Source organism: Anabas testudineus, chromosome 23 (genome assembly GCF_900324465.2).
Source record: "Anabas testudineus chromosome 23, fAnaTes1.2, whole genome shotgun sequence".
In the NCBI taxonomy this organism is placed as follows: domain Eukaryota; kingdom Metazoa; phylum Chordata; class Actinopteri; order Anabantiformes; family Anabantidae; genus Anabas; species Anabas testudineus.
The window spans coordinates 13,741,862-13,763,719 of NC_046631.1; the positions used below are offsets into that span (position 1 = coordinate 13,741,862).

The following is a 21,858-nucleotide window of genomic DNA, read 5'->3' on the forward strand; positions in this document are numbered from 1 at the left end:
CAGACATGTTGACAGTCAATACTCAGTTCAACATCTTCTCTTCTCACTGTTTTTTACCACTGATGAATCGTATAGTTTAAATAAACACCTGAAGTATAGTTTAAATTAACTATTTGTTCAAAAACTGGCCACGAAAGTTGTATTAAATACAACATAACTGAATAATTAACATTACTAATAATGAACGTGAACCACTGATTAACTAGCAGTGTTTTGAGCTAAATGCTAACTGCAACAATCACATGCTTATATTACCATGCTAATGTTTCCTATTGATGGCTGAGACTAATGGAAATCCATATTAACATCTGGTAGATTAATGAAATGTTATTAAGATTAAGATTTGTCGACTCTTTATGACACCACATCTCAGGATATGGTGGACTCATGTCGACATTGCCATTCTTACAAATTACAACAAATGAAAGGATCATGAAACAGAACTCAATTAAAAAAATAAACATAACATTTTTATATTTTTATTTTTTAATATCCTGCCAGAATTTAATGGACGTTCTGCTTCTACGAACAGACTGGAGCAGGGAACCTGATGCTCTGGGATTTTCACTACACAAGATGTTTTATCTGTGAAACCTGGCAAACAAGTTTAAATAAAAAAGTGAAAAGAAAAACTTTGTAATCAATATTATAACTGGCTTTGATACCTTGTTTGTATTTGTTACTGTGGTATCAATCTGCCCGTCTCTTGTGATTCTGCAGCTCTGGCAAAACGTTTCACTTCAGTGATTCCCCACTGATGCTTTTAAACTGAAGTGATTCTTTCAGGCTGACAGACAGCTGCTCCACCTGACTCCACTTTGTTAAAAAAAATAAAAAGCTAAAAGCAATTTTGCAAGTTTGTAAGAGAAAATGAGCAACTGCCTCATCCAATACACATCCAGTGAGCGGAGAGAGTGAGGGTGGCAACGGGAGAGTGGATTTTGGCAAATAGATTTTTTGCATATTTGCCAAGAGTTTGACAACTGATACCGGTGTCATGTCTGAGTGCAGCGTAGATCCTTTAACGGCCTACATCATTATTATGTCACAGTGTTTGTGGGAGGTAGAATATCAACTCATACCATGCTACTAGTCCAAAAACATGAAGACAATTCTTAAAGGATTGGTTTGTAGAAACCTACAGGTAGCAGCATTAGAATTGTAGGTGCTGAACTAAACAACACTTGTTTTTGACTACATGTTTAGATGAGTAGTGGCTAATGTTGCCTGGTGCTTCTAGTTATGGTTTAGTAGGACACCTATTACCTAGAGTTATCATCAATATGAAGGAGTAGGAGACAAAACACAGGACTTTGAAAGTAGAAACACCAGTTTGTTTCCATTTCAAACCATGAGTCATTATTTAAACCCTAAACAACCAACTGGCAGGCAGAGCAGGGACCTAACCGCCCATGTCTGTGGTGGTGATAACAGGTAATGGCCATTAAATGGTGTGATTGTATTTGTTCCAAAGCAAAGAGACGTTACAACAGAAAGTGTTGGAGAAGCAGACACTATCCTCCTCTCTAATACTGCAAAACAAGGCCTCAGTGACTTTGTCCGACTCTGATCAAACAGGAAAACAAAAGGATAAAAAAAAAATCCCCTAAATAAAGATGTCTGTCTGAATCCGCTGTGAATCTCCTGAATGTTTAACAAGCTGCCAGCTCCCCACTTTGTATTTGTGTGAGGGACACGGTAGTTAATCAGGCTAATTAAATGGAATGCTGTCAGCTGACAGGCGTTGGGTGGCGGGGATGTCACGCATCAATACTCATATATCACCCCTGTGAATGAAAGAACATCTGCCTGGACTCGGCTTCAGCTCCGTGTGGCGTGTGGGCTGTATGGTTTTTACCGTCAGAAAGACAACAACTGGGTCTCAGCTGAAGGACGACAGAGTCTGGTTGTCAAACACAGAGACACAACGATAAAACACACGACTCGTATCATTTTCACATGAAGACAGAAGCGAGTGGACACACTCGCACAGTCACGTCATGATGTAATGCTGCAGTATCACTGCTGTCACATCACAAACACACACACAAACATTACTGTCCCAGTAATGTCACCCTGCCATCGCTCTCAGTTTCACTTCCACTCTAATAAATGGTTTTCACACAGCTGTAAAAACACATATCCTATCACAGTATCCTATAAACCTGAGTCTACGTTGTGTCAGTGTGTTTGTGGGATATAAAAAACAGGAAACAGAGCTAACTATGTGTAATGTAGTGTAGAAGTGAGGACTGCACGCAGATTCGTTAGTGTCCTGTGACTGTTTCTGCAGTGTTTTAAAGAACAATTATTTAATCTTATAAGATTTTATAAGATGTGAAACTTGGTGAAGAGTCAAATATTGACCCGTCTTCAGAACTCCTGTCTTATCCTGATCAGTACTCAAAGTTGATCCCACTTTGGTGACTAGAAATTTGTGTCACTGCCAGAACCAGATGAGTCATACCAGCTTTCCTATTGTGCAGCATTTATTCCCCAAAGATTTGCTTACACCTGTTATTTCAATGTGTCACTTCTCAAATACCATTTTTTCCCCATTTTAGTTACCTAAGAGTTTATGAGAAGCACTATTATCACTGAAAGCTGCTGTGTTTCTGCCTTCTCAACCAAGAAAAAGTAATTACAGAGCAGAAAGATCTGGATGTGATGCTAGTTTGATGCTTATACACACATTCACACAAACACTGGGAATTAACTAAGTGCTAGAACTATGCTGATACTTCTTCACAATCCATTCTCCTCCCATCCCTCATCCTCAGTTCCCCCAGCAGGTCAGATTTCTCAATAAAAATTCTAACTTTTTAAAGCCCTTCACCTCTTATTCCCTACATTTTCCTCCTTCCACCAGAACTCATCTCAGAGCACGGCAGCCAGCAGAGTGAATATCAGCTCTGAAAGTGGAGGCTTTATTGAAATCGCAGCTTTTTTCGGAGGACTGGCAGCAAGCTGCTGAATTGAGTATCATCTCCTGAGGATTCCTGAAACGCCTCCAGTCATGTTCTCCCAGGTGAGGAGAAACCAGGACACATTACGTTTCTGAATGGGGCGGGGGTTTGTGTGACATTCTCACTTCAAAGTATCAGCATACACACATTCACCGTGTCTCCGAGGACTGAAATGTGCTGCTTCAACTGAACTACAATCATGGCACGGTGGCTCAGTGGTTAGCACTGCTGCCTCACAGGAAGAAGGTCCTGGGTTTAAGCCCAACCTGCAGCGTTTGTATGTTGCGTGCATGTCTGTGTGGATTTCCTCCCACAGTCGAAAAACATGCAGGTTGACTCGAGTGGAAACTTTAAATTGCCCCAAGGTGTGAATGTGAGTGTGAAAGGTTTTCGGTCACGTTTCTTAGCTCTGTGACAGATTGGCCATCTGTTCGGGGTGTACCCCAACTCTCACCCAATGCATGCAGGGATTCGTTTCAGTTCTGTCACCCTACTAAGCTGTTTGGAAAATATATGAATGAGATAAATAAACTGCCAACGACAAAGTTGGCCATAAAATTGAGACATGAGGAATATTCTAATTTCAGCCACATTACTCACTGCCTTCAGGAAAGTGCAATCACGAAAACCACAGCGACCTAAATCTAAATAGCTGCAATATTTTTAAGAGATACCATTTTGTCCAATCCCTTTAATATTTGCAATAAGAAGCAGAATGTTCATTCTTAATTAGAACAATCTCTGCTGTCTTGTTTGTAAAACAGCAAACAGAAAAACTATTAAGAGCTCAGCTCAAATAAAATCAACTGACTCTATATATTGTACAAATATGGTTAATGAATATTATTCTAAGAAATTATAATTAACAATGATCTTAATGTTTTTGAAAGGATCTGAAAGTTTGGAGTCTGTGGTGAGAGGTTGATCACGACTGTAAACAACCTTGAGAATGCTAAGTTTGGGACATCTGAGAGTTATGCAACATGTTTTAATTTAGATGAATTTGCTGTGAGACGTGCACCTTTCTGTGTTTGCATCCTCAAAAGAGACACTTTGTTTACTTAAGCAGAGCTTATTAATACTGAAATATATTCAAACTATCTGGGGACAAACAGCAAAATTAGAGTCTGTTGTCATGCAAACATTTCTGAGTGGCACCACATAGGTTTAGATTATAGAATTACTACAGTACAGTTCAGAGGACCTAAAACAGATATGTGGCTGTATTTTATTAAATAAATGACACATTTCACTTGCTGGTAGTGCTGCAGAAAAAGCAAAAGGATCATAGGGACCAAAGTTACTAGGACTCATCCCCTGGGGCCCATGAAAGTCTGAATCAAATTGTATTAATTCAACTTATAATTACTGATGTCTCTGATACTTTTGTCTCGACCTCAGTGGTGGACCGACTGACCCACACTCCTCCCTCTAGTGTCTGCAGCTAAAAATTAAATTATCTGCATATCTTGTGTGTTAAATTTGACATGACTTCTAATGAGTGTAGCAGCAGAGTCTTGTACTCACCACTCTGCTGCTCTTCACTTCATCAGTTAACAGAGACCATTTTATATTCATCCTCTCAAATCTGTTGACTTGAATTAAACTGCTGTTTAGGAAAATAACATTTTCCTCAGATATTTCACAGTAAAATCCTTTTCAGGAGCTGGATAGTAGTAGTGAGACTGGGGTTCGAATCCCTGCTGTGTAGGGGTCCTTAGGCAAGACCTCCTTACGCTGCCTTGGATGTCACTTGTAAGTCGCTTTGGATAAACCATCTGCCAAATGACTAAATGTAAATGTAGGTGAAGGGATTATTCCCCTTGAACTGCTGGGAAACTTTAAAAGCAAAACAGATTAACAGCAAACAGCAGCAGCACATTATCCTGAAAAAATGTGCAGCATCTTCCAAAGAAAGACAAATTAGAAGAAAGTCCTGCTTCCTATGTAGTAGTCTGTTAAATGCAGGTTCTATACAGTTAATGGAAAAAACCCCTTCACCACCAACACAGGTAGTTAAAGCTCATGAACTGTGCAACTACTACTGTACAATTATTACTACAAGAACAAATATTACTGTATATTACTACACTTAGAAGTAGGGTGGACGTTCTGTCCCTAAGAATACTCTGCTACATCCACATATGACTTTACTGGGCTGTATCCTTGATAATTACTACACATCTAAATGGAAGACCTGCAGAAATCGGTGTGAATCATCCTTTTATTCTCACCAGGAAACCACAACCCAAACCAATGAGTCAGTCAGTCAACGTGAGAACAAAAGGCCTGGTGATGTTTTCTCCACAAAGCTGAACATTATCAAAGTTTGGGCAATCAGGACATGAACTCGAAAAAAAAATAACTGCACAAAATACGCCCTTATTATTCTCATCTCTTCTCCCTTTTGTCAATTTATTTAAACTCTTCTTTATTTTCCTCTCGTCCTGTTTCTTCTCCTCCTTTCTCTTCTCCACATCATCCCTCTCCTCCCCTCTCCCCTTGTTATCTCTCCACTCGTCCGTGACATCTCTTGCTGCGTTCTGTCGCTCTGTCTGTCGCCCTTGGATGATGGATGAGGTGATGGACGCTCAGTTGCCACGGTAATTTGATGGATGGTTTAGCAACTGATACGAGTGCTGAGGGAGCACACCAACACACAAACACACCACTCCTCACGGCGTATGTGGGTCCTTGACTTTGAGATCAACAGGCCTCAGACATTCACTTCTCCCTCTATAACAAACATTGCTGACCCATGACTGCAGCGCAACACATCTGTCCAATCATATCATCACTTTTGCTGACGACACTGCTGTGATAAAGCGAGACGGCCCGAGAGCTGGAGCAAGGATAACAGTCTCTCTGTCAATGTCAACAAGACAAAAGAAATGATGGTTGATATTAGAACTGGAGCATGAGAAGAAAGACGCTTCTAGTGAATAAAACCATGTCATCTCCCAAGTGCCGACCTTCTTCCAAAATAGTTTTGAATATATTATACATTTAGCATACAGTATGATCTTTAGATGAAACAAAGCAAGAGCATGTTTTATGATTCCTGCAACAGGTTGCTAATTGTCTGCAGCCGACTCCACTGTTGCACTCTGTCGTTTCTCTGCAGCTTCTAAATGGATCATGAAACTGACACATTCATAGTCTCCTGAGGGAAACTAGTAATCAATGCAACTCCATTCTCATCAGCTGCGCATGATTTTCATGCTAATTTGAAAGTATTAGCATGCTCTCATGCTAAACTAAGACAACATTATACCTTTTGCATGCCCATGTTAGCATTTACCTCAAAGCAAAGTATTATTATTCTCAAATACAGACTCAACGAGCTTCTAAAATAGCTTTTAGCCTTGAATAATTGTTTTATGTTTTTTTATTCTTAACAGTTCATGAATAAAAAGTTACAGCTACTTCCAAAGGGTTTAACTTTCTCTTTCCCCACTAACCATTGGTGAGGTGCGTCAAACAGAAGACAAACAACATTAGTCATGGTTTAGTGGCTCTGTATGACAAGTCCAGGAATACAGGAACATAATATATTACAAAATAATAAGAACAAAAGCAGACATGAGTACCCAAGTCCTGCAGGCAACAAAACTTTTGTTCTAAATATCTTATTTATGAGATGTGGGAGTCAACCAAACGAGTGCATTTCTGCATTACAAGGAGCAGTCGGGATACAGTAGTAAGTAGTGTTGGTCTGTACGTGAGACCGAAGAAGATTTATCTCTTCAGTTTTCCATATTCATATTGTTTAATATGACTAATATCTATATCTAAAAGCCTGAGATTATCCAATACTTGAGGAGAGGGAGAAAAAAGCAAAGCTTAGAGTAAAAATCAATTCTGTGTAGCAGAAATGTTTGTTTCCCTTCAGTCAGCCTGGTCTTTTTTCATGTATCCTGTGAGAAGGATAAATCGTAGGGTTACGTTTATCTTCAGGAGGCTAAAATTCCCAAGTTGCAAGCAGTAGAAAAGAGGTAACCTGGAAAAAAAAGTGCTTGAAAACAACAAACAGACTCCGTCTTCCAGCCATCTGTGCCAGACTGTGTTGTTGCTTAGTACGACGTATAATCTAGTTGAGGGTTTTCTCCTTTTATATTCTAAGTTTAATGGGCATCTACTCTCATACTAGGTTCTGAAAACACATTATGCTTCTAAAAACATCCCCATTGTTTTTGTTACCTTTAAATTAAAGCGCCCATCAGACTTTAATACGTATTGTCCGTCCTCACCTCTTGGGAGTCTTAAGTTTTACTTAAATCCATGCCATTAAATTCTGGATAAAATAATGTGTGTCACATAAAAATCAAATGTGTAATGTGACCTTTATCACTTCCAATACTTATCTGACCTACAGTATCTTTATCATTATAGGACATTTATGTGACTTTTTTATTATTATTATGGAATGGTAATGTGACATTTAATAGTAGACGGTGTCTCCAAAGTTTCTCTCTGCTCGTTTTACTGTAGAATGGAGAAAAATAGACACCAGTGTTTTTTAATTACACATGTCTTCTTTTTTTTTTAGCATAAAAAGTCCTAATTTTGGGACTTTAACGATACTGAGTACTAAGCAATACTTACATATTTACATACAATAAAAAGGTCTTTGAACATCACAGTTGCATCAAAAATATTTTGTTTATGAACTTAAATTATTGATATGTGAATTAAATTTTTAAACAAGGAGACATGCTGGAAGTGATGACGTCTCACTTTATTGTTTTTTCTGGAGCTGAACCAACACTTAATCCCATTCAGGTTGTGAAACAATGATGGAGCATCTTTCCACACAAACAATGTTTGGCTGGTCAACAGCTACCGAGACACGTTCAGTAACAAGCTGCTCACAGAATGAATGATTAGTGACAAGTGAAATACATCATTTGTAGCAGACTAAACATGGGAAGATACTAACTGAACATTTGGCCACTAACATTTACTGACGATAAAAACCACCGGAACTGAGCGCAGTAACATTTTTAACCATTTACTTTAAAGTATCCTGCTGTTAGAATTAAACCGAGAACGGCCTGACAGTCAATAAGAAGGTGTGTTTCACTTACTAATAAGTCAGTGTGCTGTAATTATACTAGTGAGTATACTAATCATTGTTTTTGCTGACAACCTTTCACTGTTGCAGTCCGACACACCAAAATCTTGGCCACCATGGCAAAAAAATATGTACTTTACATCCATCCAAGAACTCACGCATCTAGTCTAAGTGCCTTGGTGACTGGAATGGAACTAACAGGCACTAAAAGACTATTATATTACACTGTCATTAAGCAGATGCTCTTATAAAGCTCTAATAATCACTAACTGAAGATGTTTTCTGCACGGGCTCTCACAATTTCCCCTGTAGATGGATAGAAAAAAAGTAATTTACTGACAACGCTAAGCTTTATGGAATAAATCGTATTTGTTTGATATGAGAAGAAACGGATCAATACGTGCTTCAGCATGCGTTTACTAAAAGCTTAATGGAGAATTTTTTACTTAAGATGACCAATCTAGACTATTTTTATTTCTCTAACTTTAGGAGAAATTACCACTGACTCACCTAAAACCTCAGAAAATATCAGAAACATCCCTTCACTAATCTCTCACTATGTGAAATCCTCATTGTCGTCAGCTTTTTGTTTGTTTTGGCAGATGTGTTGCAGACGTAAACCTATTCGCATTCAGATTCACGGTGGTGATTAGCTGGCAGATAAAGACGTACAGTCTTTGCTTTATGATGCTGAGAGTCGGTGAAATGACACAAGATGAAGGAATAACAAGCTAAATGGCTGAAAGACGAAGGTTGAATTGAACCAGGGGCTGCTCGGCAGGTCATCACACACTGTTTGTTTGTTTTCTGTCAGACTTTAATCCTCCCTGAAGGGAAAATGCCTCATTACAAGAACAGAGATTCTGACACAGACGCATTATAAGGACAATACAACAGAAAGACAAAGAGTTGTTTATGAAGGAGGAGAAATAAAAAGGAAGAGAAGAGGAATTAGAGTTGACAATGAAGCCTGGAAGTGTCCCAGACTAACCGAAGATCTGTCTGTGCAGCTCAGATCATGTGAAAGATGGAAATGATTCTTTTATCCTGAAACCTTAGGTTGTGTTTACAATGAATATTTTCTTTCATATTGAATTTGCATTTTGTTTATCATGATAAAAGCTGTTTAAAGTGTTAATGCCTCCCTAAATTACTTTTTGAGCACCAACTCAGCGGTGAGCTCTAGCCTATGATTTTCTGACTCATTACTTGGTCTTGATCTCTCATTGAAGGTTCATATTGTGCGTTATGAACGAATAGAACCTGGCCAGCTGTTTCAAATGATATCACACCATTAACTGGCTATGATCAGTTGTTAGTGCACCCATAATTATACTTCAACCTCCAGCAGCTGTAGCAAAAATGACAGAAGCAGCGTTAACAAAGAAATTCGACGTAGAGTGGAGGTCAAAGTGGAGGGAGACAGACAGGAAACATAGACCGCTGCTGCCTAACTGAGCAGCTTTAGTGAGTTATTTTACCTAAACCACATCTTTCCTTAACCATCTAAGCTGTTTTTGAGTTCTTCAATTAATTTAAAAGACACAATACAACTCAGGAAGATTCCACACTAAACACTCCACACAAACTACATTGTGGTCGGTCCCTGAACACCTCACCAAGCGTTTCCGAGACACAGAGGGCCTACATTCTCTGCAGTCCCTGAATATGTCTCAGAAACAGGAGCTACATGGTTTTACTTTCAACTCAAAGAAAAGTAATCCACTTAAAACAAGAAGAGGTGGGGGTTAATTTCAGACCCTGGACGAGCCGGTTGCAGCTCTGCACCATGTACCCGCTGTAGAGAACAGATTGAACTGCACCTACCCTACAGGAGGAAACGTGAAAAAGCTCGAGTCTATTCAAATACGCTTTGATGCAACAAGAAGAGAGTTTAAATCAAACAGAGGAGAAGCTGCAGCATCACGATCGTGACGTAAGAACTCCGACTCCTCCAGAAGAAAGCTAGAAAGTGCCAACATCTCTGCGCTTTCTCTGTGCTAAACTCATTTACTGTATAAGTTAGCATACAGTGGAACCTGTTTAATTATAACCAATCAGAAGTAGTGATGCATCATTATTATGTAGTAAAATTATATTTAAAAAGCAACAAAATATCTAAAATAAATTGTTCTCTCTAGGTTGAGGTTGCCGTATCTCTAGGTGTAAACCAGATGGATGTGTGCAGGTTAGCCTGCATCAATACAGCAACAACACAGAAGATAAATTCCTGCTCCCGGAGTCCATGCTTTGCCTTTCTTTCTGCTGTTTTGAGGAGGACGGAGAGATGAATGTTTGTGTCAGATGAAGCAGTTTCAGCGGTTATGAAGAGGATGGAGGGATGTTTTATTTCCTCTGTCACATAAAGCTGTTTCTTTCAGAGGTATGGAGGAGGAGGATGGAGAAATGAGAGGATTAATGTTTCTGTCACAGGAAGCTGCTCTGCAAACAGACAGCAGCATCTGCACTGCCTTCAGGCTGAAACAAGGATTTTAATATGAGAGCAATGCTGTAACAGAGACACAGAGAGCGTATCCTGCAACTGTTTGTAAATGTGAAAATATGCATGTGCTGCTTCCTGGGTCTCTTTGATGCATGCCTTTTTTTGTCTGCAAATAGAATCATATCCTGTCTGTAAGTGTTATTCAACAAGCACAATCTCCCACTTGATCTCAAATCTGTCATTTCACAGTGTTGTGTCCAAATGTGGCAGCCAGTGTGACTGAATCCTCGTGAATTATCAGTTGTATAACACTGAACAGTATGTCCTGCATGCGTAGATCCAGTCATTCAACATTCATCGAATCGGAGCTACTTTATTATCCTGACTGCTGAGTTATTCAGTGTCTCCTTCACAGTTCCCTGCTGTGAAATAAAAACCTGGCTGGAGCAAGCGTGCTGTTAGTCCAATTATTTATTCATCACAAAATTAATTTTGTATTATTTTCTATCATCACAAAGCTGCTAATAATTCCCTCTTCAGATCTCACGTATAACCGCTTTTTGTGCGTTTATTCTGTTTGCTTTAATTGACATGCATCACAGTTTGTCTGTGAGGTGTGAGGGACTCTTTCTTTGGGTACCTGCCCTGCACTAAAATGTGAAACAGAAGAATTTAGCAATTTATATTAACGTCTCATGCTCAGAATTAAAATGATCAAGGAGCATTTGGAAGCAGCATAATGTCTCTAAGTAATGTCTTGGAGAGTTGTAAGCGTATAAATTACCACATAATTCACTTATCGCTTATATCTTGGAAACATCAGCTTTAAGTAGTCTTGGTTGGTGGGAAATGGGAACAGACATATCCTGGAAAATCCATTCATCCATTATCTGTACTAGCTTATCATGCAGGATCACAGGGTCTGGAGCCTCGTTCACAGCGGCTGAGAGTCAGACATGTTGTCATTAAAAGGTTAACATTTATTACAATCTAATTCAATCCAATACAACACGCTGGAAAAGTGCTAATTCAATTATATATGGTAGTTATTAGTCAAGTTGTGGTTCGAGTTGGTTACATTATATTGACGCCTTTCATAACTAGTCATCGTTCTAATTAATATGCATCATAATTACAACCTCCTAATCATATTGATTAGTGGTTGAGATATTTTCACATCACTGTCACAAACACCACATTTGCCTGCATGAAACACCACTACATTCTGAGTTATCCTTACGCCATGTTTACACCTGAAGCACCGTGCAAGCAGCATGTAGAGTCGTATTGTTGTTACAAAGTGATGTGAAAGACTTTAGAAACTCACCAGTCTACAGTTTGACAAACTACAAATGGAGACACTACGAAGAAGTGGGCGACCAATCAAAATGAGCACAACAAACACTCATCAATGAGGTAAAGAAACTAAAGATTTGAAGGCATCATTGGACCTGTCTAACATCTGTGTTCATGGGTCTGCAGCCGTGAAACATGAAGGAAGATGAATGAACTCCCAAGTTTCTCAAAACATTCTGTTCAACTGTACGTCAGCTGAAGTAGGTGATGCTACAGGACAATGACCCAAAGCACATAATACACAACATAATGGCTTCAGAAAAACTAAATCCATCTTTTAGAGTCAGAGCCCAGAGCTCAATCCAACAGAGACGCTATGGAACGACTTGAAGAGAGCCACACATGAGACGTCCAAAGAATATGACAGAACTAAAGCAGTTCAGCAGGAAGAATAGGCTAAAATACCTCCCGAACGATGTGCACGTCTGATCCACATGAAGCGCCTGGTTGAAGTTATTGCTGCCAATTCTGCTAATAACTAGTTATTCATTCCAATCACACACTTTTTCCACTATCACTAGGGGGTTTTTATGGCTGTTCTCAGTAAAAACATGAAACATAAGATTTTCTTTTTGTGTTATTACTTTAGTCACATCATATTAGTTATTGCTCTTGACTTAGATGAAGATCAGAACATGTTTTTAAATAAATCAATGCAGAAAACCAAGAAATTCCAAAAGGTTCACATACTTTTTCTTGCCACTGCATGCTGCAATCCCAGCGTTATGAGAACAGGCATAGCAGTAGTACTGGAAGCTGGACTGCTTAAAATGTGTTTACTGCATATTTCTTTGTTTTCTGTAGAAATAAATTGGTTTCCTGCTTTCTGTGGAGCATTTCAAGTGAGTAGACCTGAGAAAATAGACATGGTATTGTGTTTATGCTTGTGACACGTAGCAGTGTAGACAGCGGGACAGATTAAAACAGAAGCGTATTGTTCAGTGAAACAAAAACTCCACACACCACTGATGCCACTGACCCTCACGCTCCATGTGGATCTTTTATTAATACTTATGTTGCATTTAGCTGAATTTAAAGTACATTGTATAGTCTAGCTCACGTGTAGATTAAACTGTACATGTTGGAAACTAATGAGTCAGTCATTAGCTGTCCTGTCACAAACCTGCTGCAAGCAATCAGCTTAAAAAACTACCCTAAACCTAACCTTTACTTACTTTACTACGCACTAAATGGACATGTCTACATCAGGGTTGTGGAAAAAAAATATGCTTTTGTTTTCGGCAATTAAAAATGGAAAGAGGAAAAATAAAGATGAATTTCTTCATTATGAGGACTAAGCTTCACAAGACTGGCTGTAAGATGACTACACACAAACACAGAGGCTGGTGATGGTTATAAATTGCCCAGATATGATTTGTCATTAGAGCAGAATTTCACCAAAATTATCTTTTCAGTAACACAGAGATGCAGCTTGTGAGTGTGTGTAATACTCAGGCAGGATCAGTCAAGCCTGTGAGTTTTAGTTTGTGTTGAGTACTGTCCTTGAGTTTCTGGCAGACGAGATGGATGGGCTGTAATTAAACTGATAGAGAGATGATCGGAGGAGGGGAAGAAGAGAGGGAGGAGGAGAAACAAGGTCACGCATGTATTTGTCCTTGTATAAGAACACGGACGCGTGCGACTGCATATTTCTGTTTTAAATGTTATGGTTGTTAAAGGGTGATATCAGCCAAATCCAGCAGCAGATGGTTTTGACTTTCAAATCAGAATCATAATGGTCACGACAGACATGATAAACAAAATGAAGCTTGAAAGAAAAATGGACGATTTCATCGTTACTCCCAGGTCTTTAATAGTCGGGGGTTTGATTCACTGGATTGGTGTCGACTTAGGCAGTTAACAGATTAACTGGTGTGGTTCTGGTTCACACACCGGCCCATATACTTGTTGATTCAGACACTTTTCCCTGAGGGCTCGACAGACAACTAAGATTTAGTTACTGTAGTTTGACTAATGATTAATATTAGGTGGAGGTGATCGTTCGTGGATGGCTCTTCCAAATGATTGCTTTTGTTCAAATCAGTCACATCAGACAGCTGAGATAGGATTCTCATATTGTTCAAATCGGTGGTTCAAGTCTCGTCTACAGAGAAGATGTAGCATCAGCAGCGGATCAGAGCAACAGCAGCAGTTTCAGCTATCATAAATTATAGGTTATAGTGGAACTATTCTCCAGGGTCGTGGTTTAGTTCATGGCTCAGGTGTTTTGTCTGTTTTTCATTTTTTTGGAGGTTTGTGGGTGAACTACACCACGTACTGCGTTCAGGGACGGTACATGGTGTTGGTCATCCATGTTTTCAAAAGGCTTCAACCTCCAAAAAACAAAAAACAGCTCTGGAACTGCAGCTGATGAACCACTAAAGCTACTCTGGACTCGATGTAACCTTGTCTGCAACATCACTGATGATAAACATCCCAAAATCCACTTAGATATCAAATAAAAAAAAATAAGCTGCAGAAACTGCTTGAGACTTCTAACAGTGTGACTCCGGTTGTAGACCACAGCACACCTCACTGAATCAGCTGCAACAGTAAAGGTCCTATCTATATCCTTCAAAGCAGAAAGAACTGTCGGCTCCAAACGTCCAAAAAACAAATATGACCTTTTTTCATGCTGCACAGACTGTAGCACTTCAGTAACACTGACAATATAATTCATTAAAACGTAGTGGAAATGGGAACGCGTGATCCAAACTACCAGTTTTTTCAGCCACAGATTCAAATCCAGCTCAGATTTGGCCTCCTAACAACTCAGCTAGGAGAAAAGGAGGCAATGACATCCCAGCCTGCGTAAGGAAGCAGGTTTATTATCTCATCTCCAGACAATAAACCATTATCTTCAGTTCACGTCTTTACATGTTATTTGGAGATAAATGTGAATCTGATCAGCAGATATTAAACTATCATCTCTAGACTGGAGTGGTGCTCATAGTTACAACAAGTTAATTAAAGCCTTATCTAGAGATATTAGGCATGATTTTCCTGTGGCGATAACTTAAAGGTGTCGTTTTATCGAGATGACGCACCGTGTTCTCAAGACCTCCGTGACCTGATCGCCTCATTATCTCAGGACAACAGATGGAACTTTTATTAAGCTCTTTAAGTAGCTGCTCAGGGGGGCTAACAACGGGGAACATGTGGCTGAAGATGATGAAATTGTATTCCAGAGTGGAGAATAAGTGGTGGGTGAGAATAAGTGGTGGGCGAGCAGTGTGGCCTCACACCTAGCTAATAAGAGTGAGTGAATCATAAATAATGATCCAATTTCCAGAAAAGCAGAACTAAACTAAAATCTTTCACTGACAAACCTTTTGTATTTTCTATATATATGAAATATATGATCAAAGTCAATGGCAAATTAGTTCAATTTAACCATTTAACCACTAAATGAAAATAGGACAGAACAAACAGGTGTAATTAAAACCATATCTGGTCACCAGACAGATATTTTACCTCCCCTGTCGAACTCTGGCACCAACAAATTCAAACCAATACGTACAACAGTCACATCACACATCGATCAACATATAGTCAGTATTTTCCCTGAGGTTCTCAAAATTACTCCTATGTCCAGTAAGATTTAAGATTTCAGAGAGGTCCTCCAGAGTCACAGATTATTTTTACAGGCAGAGACGTACAGTACCATCTATGATTAGTACACTGAATTATAGGCCTATAATTGGTGGGTTTCCCCAACTTCTTTACTCTGATTATCTTAGTCTAAAGCTGTTATTCCCTAATCACAGCTTCATTAAGTCAATTACAATCTGAAGATAATGGCTCAGCTCATATTCAGTGTTTTAACTCCACAGATAAGGATTTAATGATATGACACACAGTTTAGAGGTGATCAGAGCCGAGATGTGTCGTTACTTTGAGATACAAGGCTTTCGTATTTGACGATCTGTTCGCACACATTTCATCGCGGCGTCTTTCCCCTCAGCCTGGAGACAAACAGCTGTCCCAGAAAACAAGAAAGCAAAAACAACAGAGGAAAATAGGGAGGCTGATAGAGAATCAACAACATTTGGTATTTGGCACATAATGAGATCATTAAGTCAAGATCACAGGAGGATTGTTTTAAAAAATAAATAAGAGCATCATAATCTAAAAACATAATTTCCTAACTCAAGAACAGAACATAATTAAGCAGAGAGCACGATAGGAGAGTTGAAAATACCTTTGTGATGATTTTGCATTCTAAGTTTCAATATTTTATCTTCTACCACATTATTAGTCTCTTTTTCTCTGACTTAGATGTTATAATAATTACACTGAACCTTTCCTGCCCCGTTTTCCGATAGGAGCAGTGAAACTGAACCTTGGACTCGTCTCCTGTTATGTAACTTTTTTAAATTGAGCTGTCATCCTGTCATCTGCCATCATCCTTCAGCCTTAAAAGCAGCATCTTTGATATAATCTGAAAGACTCTATTAAAGAGTCCCCAAAAGCAAAATGACGGTGAGTGTTCGGTGCGTTGGGACTGACCGTTACACCGCTGTCCGTCTGAGTTTCTCTGTAGGTGAAGTTGCAGACAGCCCAGGCCAGGTAGTACGTGGACATGCGGGGCGTTCGGGCAAAGCGATTGGTCACCCAGCCATCCTCGTCGGACAGTGAGCTGCTTTCCACGGGCATGTTGGACAGCGAGGTGTACTGAGGGTCGTGGCGGAGGGTGAGGGAGAACGTGGCCTTGTAGACGGGCTCGTCGAAGCAAGGGAAAGCCTTCCGGGCATGGATTGGACTGAACTGTGTCACTGCCAGGTACCTGGGTAACAAAGACAAAATATTATCAATTAAAAAAAAACATTCCAGTAAAATTTTATGTCAAGTAGGTATTTTTAAGACGTGAATTTCACACCTGGTAAGAATAAAGTCTTTGATTACACTGTATTTTGTACTAGTCAGTTCTATCCGTTAATCAGTTTTATTCAATGCTACAGTACATTCTCTACAAATTTGAATTACCGTAAATTCAATTCACTTTAACGACCACATTGCTGTGTTGTTGAATCTGTTTTTAGTACAAAACAGCCAAACCCAGAAATAATAATCCAGCACATAACCTCTGTGTATTGTTACCGAGCTGCTTCTCAGTGAGCTCTGTAGGTGCTGGATCCATTACCAAATGATGGTAAATAAGAAAGAGTTTCAGCAGCAGCAGCCAATCCTGAGTGTCCTGTAATGAGCAGTAAGTGTGTTTCTGTTTTCCTGCTTATGAATTCACTTATTATCTGTAAAATAATACATATACATGTTGTTAACTTTATGGTGATGGTTAAATTAGAGGTCTTCAAGGGCCCATTTATTTCCCAGACTCAGCCATGTCCAAATTGTTTTCAGTCTAATTAGATCAAGTCTGGGTCTCTTTCAATCACCACAGGTCTTGGGTCTTATTTCGTCCTCCTTTTGGGCAAATCCTATCATCCTTGTCTTCATCCCATTGTTGTCTTTCACTTTCTCCTTTAATCTCACTTTCCCTGCCACCCTGCTCATTCTCCTCTGTTTCTGTACGCTTTTACCACCTTCCAGGTGTTGTGTCTGCGTCAATATATCGACTACCTAAACAGAGCAGACTGTGAGGCAGAGAGAGACATTAAACTGTGAAGTGCAGGAAGAATTACGGTGTCCTCCAAAAGTATTAGAATGGCAAGGCCAATTCATGTGTGCTCACTACATACTGAAGACAAATGGGTTTATAGTCAAAAGACGAACATGAGAGGAGAATATGTTGTTTCTTATTATGCATGGAGACTGGAATACTGCAGTGTTAACTAGGATAACTGTGCAATATAGCCGCTTTAAACCCAAATGTCTTCGGTGTGCAGTAAACACAAATACACTGCTCTGTTACTAATAATTATTAGGATGAACTGCTGAAACGATGAAGCTGGAAACCACAGTCAAGATCCTTCAGACCCATCATTTTTGTCTCTGTTGTTCTATAGTTTTGATGCATGGATTTGAGAATATGCTATACAAACACCAAAACTGCTCAAAACTGTTTATCCCAACCATCCAGATTACACACACCGAACCACCACAACGATTTCTCTTCACAAGGCTGAACATGTGTGAGGAGAAAACTTCCTCTGAACTGCTTGTCAGGTGGTTGAAAGGCTTTAGAAAACTCCCTTTATACCTTTCCAGAGTAGTTTCTGCAAATTTCAGAACCAACTTTCCCACATTTGTAGGTGAGAAAGAGGCCTGGGGTTTAAATTTCTCTCTAGTTTTTCCCTTATTTACTGTACATCAAATGATCTTTTCACGTTTGAGGTGCAGACAGAGCAGAGCATGCATCTATTTTTTGTTCTCTTATAATAAAACCTGTAGCAGGATGATACACAGATTTTTACCTTTTTGAATAAATCAACTCAATCTTAGATTTATTCTTGTTTGCAACACAATGAATGTCCTCCCAGCAGAATGTCTCACAGGATATTATTTCCATTTCCCACAATTTGCTATTATTTTCCTCCTCATTCTTATATATTTACACATTATGAAGACACTATTGTTCATTTCCCATGATGGTTATTATACATTTAAACGTTTAAACTATAAACAAGATGTTGCTTGATGAATCCTTAGATATTTGATAAACACAGGTCCTGAAATATTAAGGAAATCCTTAAAAAATTGTATATTTGCAATATTAAGAGACATCACTTCCCACTGTGTAACATTGTTCTGAATAGTACAAATGAAGATAAAGGTTTAGCACGATCACGACCGACTGACAAATCCAATATAATATATCCAATAAATCTAGTTAACCTTGATTTGCTCTGAATTTGGTCCAGAATCCAAATGATGTTTTTTTTAAAGAGGTTAGTGAAGCAGAATTGCTGTTGCATTAAATTATCCATGAAGTGACCCATAATTCACTTCATCATATTCTTATTCACATTTGGCCTGAAATTGTCTGCACCCTGCCTCACACTAAACTCGAGATTTGGAACAAATCTATAGAGAAGTTATTCTGCTGGATAAAGTTTTAGTCTTTGAACCTTCTAAATCTATCACAGACAAAATATAAGGTGGAATCACAGTTCAGGGGGTTAAAGAATAATCCTCTGAAGTCGAAGATGACAGGTCGACTCTCTGCAGTTTTTACAAGACGCCGTTTTCTTCAGGTTTTTTTATTTTTCTCTTCACTATGAAAAACGGCTTCTGCACAGAGTTAATCCACAATAAACATGAACAAACATTCTGTTTCCTCCTGATTTCTTTAAGCTGAGTCAAATGTTTTCATATCAGACTTCTTTGTTATGTTCGTCTGTCAGTCACCTGACAGACACAGAAAGAAGTTCAAACTGCAGAAAATAATCCCTCTGAAAACTTGGTTATCACACTCGTGCACTTTACTTCATGACTGTTTGTGGAGGGAGAGATGAAAGGATAGAGAGTGAAGAGGAAGGTGGAGTACGAGGAGGAGGAAAAGGAGCTAGCAAAAGAGGAGAAGGGCTAAATAAGAGAGGAAATGAAAGTGGAAGAAGAATGAAAAGAAAAAATCTAAGAAGTTCATGTCAGACATTAACAAAGAAGAAGGATACTGGTAAACTGAAGAAAAGCAATAATGAAGAAGGCAAAAATGAGGATGTGAGGAGGAAGAGTATGTGATAGAAGAAAGGGAGGAGGACAAGGAAGAGGACGAGGGAGGGGATGTGGAGAAATTGAATGGAGGCGTGGTGAGATGATGGAGCAAGAAGATGTGACGGAGATGAGAAGAAAGTGGAAGTGAAAGACAAAAACGAAATGAGAGTCAGAAGAAAACGACGAACAAGAGGAGGAATAAAGTGTAAAACAACATAAGAGAAGGTGGGGTGACAGAAGAGGAGGTGAGATTAAATATAGGAAGAAAGATGAAGAAGAGCTGAAGGAAGAAAATAGGAGAATGAGAAAATTAGGAAAATAAAGAAGAAGAGACGAAAATGAGAACGGGAGGAAAAAGGCAAAGGAAGAAGGAGAGAAGAGATTAAAACCAAGAAGAACGAGGGACTGAGGTTAGACTGAGGGGAGGAAAGAGGAGAGGAGATCATAAAAGATGAATAAAAGGAGGAAAAGAAGGAAGTAAACAAGCTGAAAGGAGGAAAATGGAAGAAGAAAGGGGGGGGGATGTAATGATGGTATAACACAGAGGAGGAGAGGGAATACAAGAGGAAAACGTGACAGAGAGAGGAAAGGAGGAAGAGGTGGAGGAGAGAAACATGAGAAGAAGAGTGAAGGTATAAATAGAAAAGGAGAAGGGACAAGTGGTGAGGAGGGGGGGGGGGCAGAAAACCAAAGAGACAGTGAAGGTGTAGGATGAGAAGAGAGAGAGGGAAGGAGGTGGAGGAGAGGAAAGGAAAGGAGGGAAACAATCATAGAGGAAGAGGAAGCAAGGAAGGAAGGAAGGAAGGAAAGGAGGCGGATGGAGTGGGAAAGAAAGAACCTGAAACCAAGTGTGGAGAGACAATGATAGGCAGAGAAGGGAGGAGGTGAAGGATGAAGGAGGGAGGAGGTGAAGGATGAAGGAGGGAGGAGAGAGGAGAGAGGAGGGAGGAACGAGGAGAGAGGAGAGACGTGGAATAATAAACAGAGGGCGAGCGAGGAAGGCAGAAACAGAGGGAGAAAGAAAATAATGGAGAACGCCTGAGAGGGACGAGATAAAGAGAGAATCTATTAGAAGAGGATGAGGCAGTAACACACACACACACACACACACACACACACACACACACACACACACACACACACACACACACACACACACACACCTGTGTAAAAGCTCAATAAAACCACAGTTTTAACACACGTGCAACATGACATCCTGTACGTTGCCAACAGTCACGGCTGCCAAGGTAACACTTGTTGTCACACTAATCCTGATTGACAGCGTTGCCGTGGACAACCACGACATATAAACACACACACAGACAAACACACACACTCATGCATGAATTCATGTGGCGACACTTTGCATCGTCTCCGGAACACCGGGAAAGAAATGGAAATTACATCATTTCCTGCTGTAATGTTTGTCATTATCTTGTCTGGAGACACCACAGAAGAAGAACACAGGCAGGTGAGCGATACACACCTCGTCCAGATACAGAGACGTGATAGGACGGAAACTGTTGAGTCAGCTGCTTTTCACATACCAGTGCTCTTCTTCTGTGGTGTTCGTTTCTACATTCTCACACACACCTGGATGATCTGCATCATCTCAAATTCCACTTCCACACTGAAAACATGGTAGTTTAGTTACCGGACACCTTACTGTGACAGAGTGGTTCAGTACAAACAACAGCACTGGTTAAATCTGAATCAAGCTTTATATCCTCACTTGTACATGGAAGAGTCTCCCAGTACCTGTACTCAGAACAGAAACCTAAACTACCTGGCACTACCTCATGTGCCATCGTGCCAGAACTTTTTAGTTCTGAATTATCCTGACTTCAATAGTCAGAGTAAAAACAGGGCTGATGAGTTTACTAAGACTGATGTGTGTGACATCCATCCTGTACTCAGTCACATCATGCCGGACACACTGATCTCTTTAAGCAGTGTCTCAAATAGCAATTACCCACTGTGTGTGTGTGTGTGTCTGTGTGTGTGTGTCTGTGTGTGTGTGTGTGGCTATAGTTTTACACAGGAAGCCAGTGAAGAGGCTGATTCATCATCTTCTATGTAAAATATGCAACTGACAGAGGGCATGGTGGAGGGGGGGCGGTTTGATCAGATTTCAGTTCTGCTCGTTTATTTTGCAAGAAAGGAAGAAGGAGACGCACAGTACACAGGAAACGTAGAGGAGCTTCCATCTAGTACAGTGGCACTAAGTTAAAGTGGTTTGGTTACGTTTAGACAAAGACGTCCGAGTTAGAGATTAGTAAAAAGATCAGATGTCTGCCTAAAGATTACTGCTACAGATTCCTCTCTTGGTTCCCTGATTAATAGATCTACATCTATAATATGTGAGAAATATCAAACATCCACGTTGTTCTATCTCCACTTCTACG

General features: G+C 39.6%; 1 protein-coding gene across 1 annotated transcript in view; it reads right to left on the reverse strand.

Annotated features, from left to right (window-relative positions):
* Positions 1-21,858, reverse strand: part of LOC113163076 (thyrotropin-releasing hormone-degrading ectoenzyme) — a 115,156-nt gene that overhangs the window by 83,854 nt on the left and 9,444 nt on the right. Inside the window, exon 3 of the mRNA XM_026361398.1 lies at positions 16,349-16,625. Within this exon, the coding sequence (XP_026217183.1) occupies positions 16,349-16,625 (277 nt within the window). The remainder of the gene's footprint in view (positions 1-16,348; positions 16,626-21,858) is intronic.